This window comes from Eupeodes corollae, chromosome 3 (assembly GCF_945859685.1).
Source record: "Eupeodes corollae chromosome 3, idEupCoro1.1, whole genome shotgun sequence".
In the NCBI taxonomy this organism is placed as follows: Eukaryota; Metazoa; Arthropoda; class Insecta; order Diptera; family Syrphidae; genus Eupeodes; species Eupeodes corollae.
This window is the reverse complement of record NC_079149.1, coordinates 95,632,190-95,640,023: the sequence shown is the minus strand read 5'-3', so window position 1 is coordinate 95,640,023 and position 7,834 is coordinate 95,632,190. Positions and strand designations below refer to the sequence as shown.

At 38.5% G+C, this 7,834-nt stretch overlaps 1 protein-coding gene across 1 annotated transcript; it reads right to left on the bottom strand.

Annotated features, from left to right (window-relative positions):
- Positions 1-737: 737 nt before the first annotated feature.
- On the bottom strand, positions 738-2,048 carry LOC129950174 (uncharacterized). The gene is made up of 2 exons (XM_056062018.1): positions 1,672-2,048; positions 738-1,592 (listed from the first exon to the last, which is right to left on the bottom strand). The coding sequence occupies exons 1-2, from the start codon at positions 1,861-1,863 to the stop codon at positions 1,398-1,400; spliced, it is 387 nt and encodes a 128-aa protein (XP_055917993.1). The 5' UTR covers positions 1,864-2,048; the 3' UTR covers positions 738-1,397.
- Positions 2,049-7,834: the final 5,786 nt, after the last annotated feature.

Below are 7,834 nucleotides of genomic sequence, written 5' to 3'. Positions count from 1 at the left end.
TGGACATCAACGCTCCAGCCCGGAAGGTCTTCGAATCAAATCCCGAGGGACGGCGCAGTAGGGGAAGACCGCGACTCAGGTGGCGCACCCAGGTGGGAGAGGAACTCAACCAACTTGGCGTGCGAAACTGGAGACAGCTAGCTAGGGACCGAGCTGGCTGGAGACGTTTGTTGGTTGAGGCCCAGGTCCGCACGGACTGTAGCGAAACCTTAAGTAAGTAAGTAAGTAAAACAACCCACTCAATTTTTTTTGGGAGTCAAATGGTTTTTAGTGATACTACTGCTGGTTTTTAAGATTTTAACGACAAAAAATTTTCCTAAACGTACGCATGTTTGAACATACATACGTACACACTTACGCACCAACATCTCTCTTAAAACGTCGAGAAATGTCAACATTTGCAATTCGACAAATTGGACCGATTACAATTACTTCCTATGAGAAGTTAGTTAATATGAACATCTCGAAAAGAAACACTTAAGTTTAATCAAACCCAATTGTGTACGTGTGACGTATGGGAACTCAATAGCTGATAAGAGTTGTAAAAGTGTTTAACTAAATTAAACTGATTAAAATAGTTTCCCATTGGAAAGCTATTTTGTTTATTGTTTTCCAAACCAAAGACCTATGAAGATTTTGATTTGGAACCAATTAGAAAGTTTGTAATTTCAAAACTGTCTGCAGGTGTTTTTTTTAACAAACCTAATGAACAAGAATAAAATTTATAACAACAAATATTTTTACTTTTAAAAGAATTTTATTTACTTAAGCCTAAAGTTCATACTTAGTCACAATTTTCATTTTATATCAAAAATTGCTTAAAAAGGATAATACTTAATATAGGAAATTTGATTAAGAACACAATTTTACTTAAAAACTATTATTTTAAGTACAGGAATAGAAAAACTTCCATTAGTCCTCTTACAACCTTTGAGTGCTTAGATTATCATATATCGCCATTTTATAGCCAAAGTTTTGATCTGAATCTGAGTCTCAAATTATCTCATTTCAAATATTCACATAAACATAAGAATTTTGCTTCCGTCACTGACTTCCATATTAATATTTCATCATCGCATTCGAGTGATAGTGATTAGTGATTAGTGATAACTCATATACGAGTAGGACTTGCGATTATTCTTTCTTATAGGTATAGCCACTTAAGTGTTATATAATTAAGCGTGGCATTTAAAAGTGATCACGAGTCACAACTTAATGGTTTATGATTGATTGTGCTGTTGGCTCTTTCCCTCTTCACAGTGAATCTCTTAGTTTTAAGATTAAAAATGAACATAATCTATGTTTTGATATTTTTGAAAGTTAATACTATGGGAATTGGAGGCAAATATAGACAAGCTCCAAATCCAAAATCGGCTGATAACGGCAACGACGAAGTTTCAATCTGGTATTCCCGACAGAAGCACTCCACCACCGACATTTTTGTTTCGGAAAATTCTCTCACTGACAGGCAATTCACCGATCAAATAATCTCGTAACATATTTGTTGCGTGTTTTGAGTGTCCAGTGCCATGAAACGCTAATGTAGCATCACGTCCTGCATGATCAAGGATCACATCTTCACCACCTGGGTGCTAAAAAAAAAACAAATAATAATTCCAACCGTTAGTCTCTGTTTACACTTTCACTTCTTCGTTAAGTTTTGTTATTTACCGAAAAAAGGAACTTTGTGACATCGTAAACGCGATCGTAGAGCACAATCCAACAATCGTTAATATCATCGTGGTTGGAAACTTCCTGCAAACTGATTTCGGGTAATTCGGAAACATCCAGTGGATCCTTTGGTATACTTGGCGATGTGGGCAAAACTCGCAGAGCCACTAAAATATTGTTTAACGAAGCCATTTTCTAATATTTGACGAATTTATTTGTTTTTTAACTTGATATTTATTTTCACGATTTCAATTTATTTTTGTATACAAAATTACAATTATTATTTCCTTCGTAATTTGCGAACGTTCAATGCCGGAATTACAATAATGATGATTGTTCGATTAGGCTGGCGTCTCGGACTGAATGAATATGATAATCAACGTCAAAGTTTGTTTATATAGCGTTGATTCCAATGTTCGGGAAATTATCAATTCTCTTGCTATATAAGTACAAATCTCAGGAGATCATGGCACATGGACGGACTAAGCTTAGTAGGGCCCCAGAAAAAAGGTGCCGCTCATACTATCATTGTTTTTCATCATTGAAACCAATCATTGGAATTTGTTTGACAGGTTGGTTATTGCATTTATTGAATCCGAGAATTTATCCAATCCTTTAGTCAAGCATTTGAGGTTAGAGTTGATCATTGAAATGAAAAGTGACAGGTGGGAATACAAAGAAAATGGAACGATTTGAGTGGAACAATTTTGTTGAGAAGTTTGTAATCAACAAGCAGCTGTTTATTAAAACCGATTTAATCATTGAAAACTTAAAAATGAACTAAAAGAAAAGTTCTAGGTTAATTAATGTACATAACAAATTTTACTTTTTTACTCGTTTCTTAATCTCGAAACAATATTTTAAATGATGAAAACCAATGATAGCTATAAATTGCTCCTAAGACGTCAAATTGCCTGTCACATGTCAGTAACCAATAAAATAAATTAGGTGGCGCAACAGTCCGTTGAGTGACTTACAACTCTCAACCTTGTGCTAGTAATGTTGTCAGGAATGGAGGGGACCTACAGTTTATATGCCAAATCCGAACGGCTAATTTGAGAAAGCACTTTTTCATGACAAGAGTTACTCTTGGAGAGTTTGTCAATTCCTCGCAAGAGGCAGTACCCGTGAAATGACTTTAGATGGCATAGGCAGGTATCGAACCCAAGACCTCTGGCATGACCATCATGCCACAGGTACAGTAACCAATACAACTCAAAACTTAATGCCCAAACTACATTTCTTAACAGCTCTATCTCTTTCAAAGTTTTTGAATAAGTAATGAATGATGCGACGGTTATTTGATCTTGATGCAGTATGAAATCCGCTCCTGAAGCTTCAGAGATCAATACCGTCATGTATTACTTTTTGAGATCTGTGAATTTGAGTTTGAGATTAAAATGTATTTCTTTTTAGTTATTTTGATATTGATATAGGTACCTATACCGGCTAGCAAAATAAAAAAAGACAAACTTATCGCCCTTAGAAGTATAACTCTGGCTCTCCCAAATACTCGCTGATGCAAGACGACTTGAAAATTGATAATGCGCTTGTGCTTGGGATTTTTTCTTTGGCTATCATTGCATGTGGGGTATTTTATTTTTTGTTAGCTTCAGACCTGTCACATCGAATCAGGGCAATACCTTCCAGTTCTTTGATTTTACATAACACAGTTATTTGTAGTTTTTGTTGTCATTTTTATTTAATTTTTTTCATTGATTTACTATCAATGAATCAATGTTAATGAACAATAGTTGTAAAACTATTCGAATGTGCAATGCTTTATATTTTCTCGGCTAACGCCGGCGACAGTCTTGATTAAAATGTAAGTGATACATTTATGTAGCTTATAACACTCATAGGTTTGTATCGTACGTAAGCAATATTTTAGTTGATTGATTTTTATTTCACAAGATTAAAGAAATTACTTATAGTTATGATTTTTCTGAAATGGTCGAGTTGACAAATTGTATGGACATGAACACAAGTATTTGTAACTGAAGATATTTAATTATTTAAACACTCATCATGATGTATGGTTTTTTGCAAAAACCAAAATTGACTCATCAGTTTTGGCTACCAGAGACTTATTAGATTTATTCTTTAACTGAAAAACATGTTGATTTCTAGGATTATGTTATGACGCTTTTACAGATTCAGTAGAAAAGCAAAGTTTTATAAATTTTTTTTTCAGCTAGACATATATTATTATAAATATATATTATTATAAAAGTATCGGCATCACAAGTTATTGAATGCCAAAATTTCCGAAATTAATTATCTTGCTTCATAGTAAAGTAAAAGGAAAAGCTGTGAATTTTTGTGAAGAGCTTTATTTATAGGTATTTTAGCGAAATTACTTGAAAACAAATTTTTTGTTTTGAAAAAGTTGCTATTCTACACAAGCAAACGGTCGAAAAAAGCGCATTTAATAAAAAAAATCTTTCAGTGATATCTAATTTTCTTTTTCTAATTTTTCAACATTCGTATTTGAAAATCGTTTAAACGATTTTTTCAACTTCCCATAGGATGTTCAAATGGTAGACATGCGCTTTCAAGAGGACACAAGCGTACAAATTTTTTTTCAAAACCCACCTCTGTCTATCAACTCCTACTCTCACCTCCCCGTGGTGAACAACGAGTGAACACCTTACAGGGCTTCTTCGACATATTCGGAGCCCAGGCCTATAAGAAGCGGTTTTATCCGGCTCCCCATCTTTGGAGTAATACTTAGGATCTGGCCCTCCAGCTTGGGGGTTGTGCCGTCCGCGTAGCGGTGACTTCCTGGCCACGTAAAAGCTTTCATACATGCGAAGCACCAACAAGTCTCGGATACGGACCGATTTACTGTTGACAACCAACGCTAACGAATTAAGGACAACGAACTTCGGATATGCATGTGGAATGTTAGATCCCTTAACAGATCACGTGCGGCTGAAGAATAAGCGGAAGCCCTAGACCGTTATGAAGCAAACATCACCGCATCCAGGAAATACGATGGGATAGGCCGGGCAAAAAGAGGATGAAAAACTGCCATAATTTGCTATGGTGACTGCTACCACGAAAACCAATAGCTCTTATTTAGATGCAGCTTCGTCATTGGAGCCAGACTTAGGCAAGAAGTCTTGACCTATAGGTGCATCAATGAGCGCTTCATGACCATACGCATCAAGGCTAAATCCGGCAACATTAGCCTGATATGCGCGCACACCCCCACAGAAGTGAAAGACGACAACACCAAAGACATGTTCTTCGAGCTCTTAGACAAAACATATGAACAGTGTCCTAGCTACGATATTAAAATAGTCCTGGCGATTTTAATGCCAAGCTAGGAAGGGAAGACATCTTTGGTGAAATAATCAGGAAGAACAGCCTGCACGACAACATTTCCGGCAGCTGATACAGGCTCATAGATTTCGCTGCGGGGCGAAACGTCATGGTAGCCAGTACGCGTTTTCCACATCTCAACATCCACAAAGGAACTTGGACTTCTCCAGATCAATCTACCACCAACCAGATTGACCCTATTGCGATCGACGCCGGACACGCTTCCAGCATCATGGATGTACGAACTCTCCGAGGAGCTAACATTGACTCGGACCACTACCTCGTTGTAGCCAAGGTAGCACGGATTTCCAGACCGAAAGCAAAACAGGGAGGTGCTGGGAGAAGGTACAACGTCGAACGGCTACAACCGCCAGAGATCGCCAAATCCTTTTCGGACCGAATTACATGTAACCTCTCTCGAAGTTCTCTGCCTCGTACACAATGTATCGAAAACCAGTGGCAACATTGCCAAGATGCAATCAGAGAAGCCGCCTCTGATGTGCTGGGTTTTAAACAGCCACCAACAAGGAACCCCTGGTTTGATGAGGAATGTCGGCAGGCAAATGCAGCCAAACAACAGGCATGCAAAGCGGCGCTGCATAAAAGGACGAGAGCTGCTCGTGAGTTCTATGAGCAGAAGAGGCGAGAGGAACGCCGACTTCTCAGAAGGAAAAAGAGAGAGCATGAGAAGCGTGCGGTCACAGATTTTGAGAGGTTTAAAAGCAAAAAGGAAGTTCGAAAGTTTTATGAACAGGTGAAACGAAATTCACAGGTACATAAACCTAGAACCGAAGGCTGCAAAGACGAAAGTGGAAACATCATAGTGGAACCGCAGTCAATGCTGAGGATATGGAAGGACCACTTCTGCAGACTGCATAATGGCAACGACGAACTGAATTCCGCTGTCAGGTAGGATGATCCATTCAACATAGACGACGAAAGCCAACAATCCCGTCCTCCCGACTTAGACGAAGTAAAGATTGCCATATCTAAGCTGAAGTCTAATAAAGCAGCTGGAGCGGATGGCTTGAATGCCGAGCTCTTTAAAGCAGCTAGAGATAAGTTGGTTAGGAGCATGAACCAACTTATCTGTAAGATATGGTCGGAAGAAAGTATGCCCGATGAATGGAACCTCAGTATTGTTTGCCCGATCCTGAAAAAAGGAGACCCTCTAAACTGCACCAACTATCAGTCTACTTTACATTGCCTGTAAAATCTTCTCTGCCGTAATATGTGAACGTCTTAAGCCCATCGTCAACAACCTGATAAGTCCTTATCAGTATGGTTTTAGACCAGGAAAGTTCACAGTTGATCAAATATTCACATTACGGCAGATCCTGGAAAATACCCAAGAACACCAAATCAACACCCATTATCTTTTCATCGATTTCAAGGCCGCATATGACAGCATCTACAGGGACGAACTGTATAAAGCCACGTATAGTTTTGGCAACCTTGCTAAACTCGTCCGTTTGTTGGTTGGAAACAACTTAACAGAACTTTTCGAAGTCAAAAAATGTTTTAGACAAGGTGATGCGCTGTCATGCGATTTTTTTAACATCGTGCTTGAAAGAATAGTGCAGAGCTCACACGTCAACACTAGAGGCACTATCTTTCAAAAGTCTGTCCAATTACTGGCATATGCTGATGACATTGACATAATCGGAAGAACTCAGCGTGATGTCAATGGGGCTTTTGTGAGTATTGAGGCAGAGGCGGCAAAAATGGGTTTAACGGTTAATGAAGGTAAAACAAAGTACATGCTGTCGTCAAGAAAGGACATACAACACCGACGTCTTGGTCAAAACGTCACCATCGACAGACGTATCCTTAAGATAGTCAAGGACTTCGTCTACCTAGGCTCCGCTGTAAACGCCGAAAACAACACCAGCGCTGATTTGGACTAAGAGAGCAATTGAGTATTAAAATCCTCTTTTGAGGGACCAAAGTGTTGCTATATAAGACCCTTATCATCCCCGACCTGCTATATGGTGCAGAAGCATGGACTATAACAAAAGCGGATAAAAGCACCTTGGGTCGCTTCGAGAGAAAAGTTCTTCGTGTGATCTACGGTCCCGTAAGCATCGAAGGCGAGTGGAGGAGAAGATGGAACGACGAGCTGTACGGGCTGTACAGCGACGTGGACTTAGCCAGAAGGGTAAAAGTCCAACGTCTTAGATGGCTGGGTTACGTAGTAAGTAGAAAGTCTTCGAATCCATACCAACAGGACAGCACAGTGGAGGAAGACCGCGGATCAGGTGGCGCGCATAAGTGGAAAGTGACCTCACCCAACTTGGAGCGCGAAACTGGAGACATCTAGCTAGGGACCGAGCTAGATGGAGAAGTTTTGCTGGTGAGGCCCTAGTTCACACAGGACTGCAGCGCTACCTTAATTGAGAACTGGCATAAGTTGATCTATCAATTCAAAAATTATAAGCTTTAAAAACAAGAAAATAATATCATTTAGGTGGAGGCCCACGTGATAAAAATAACTTATTAGTAATTACCATAAAATATTAATATAGTGGAATTAAAATTCTGATTAGTTGTCATTTCTTTTTTCTTAATTTAAAATATAAAATGCGTTGATAACAATATCATTTTAATATACACTTAATACTGCGATTCTATATAGAAATGATGGACTCAAACTTCTGTTAATAATTATTATTTTAATTAAAATTATCAACAAAGTAAAACATTTTAATGACAAGAAAATGATTACACGTTAAGGGCCTGACGCGTGCTTATTACTGTATAAATGTACATGTGTGTGCAGTTATCAATCATTGAACACGATTTATTGGGTTATATTCAAGGGTAGATGAATCAAAGT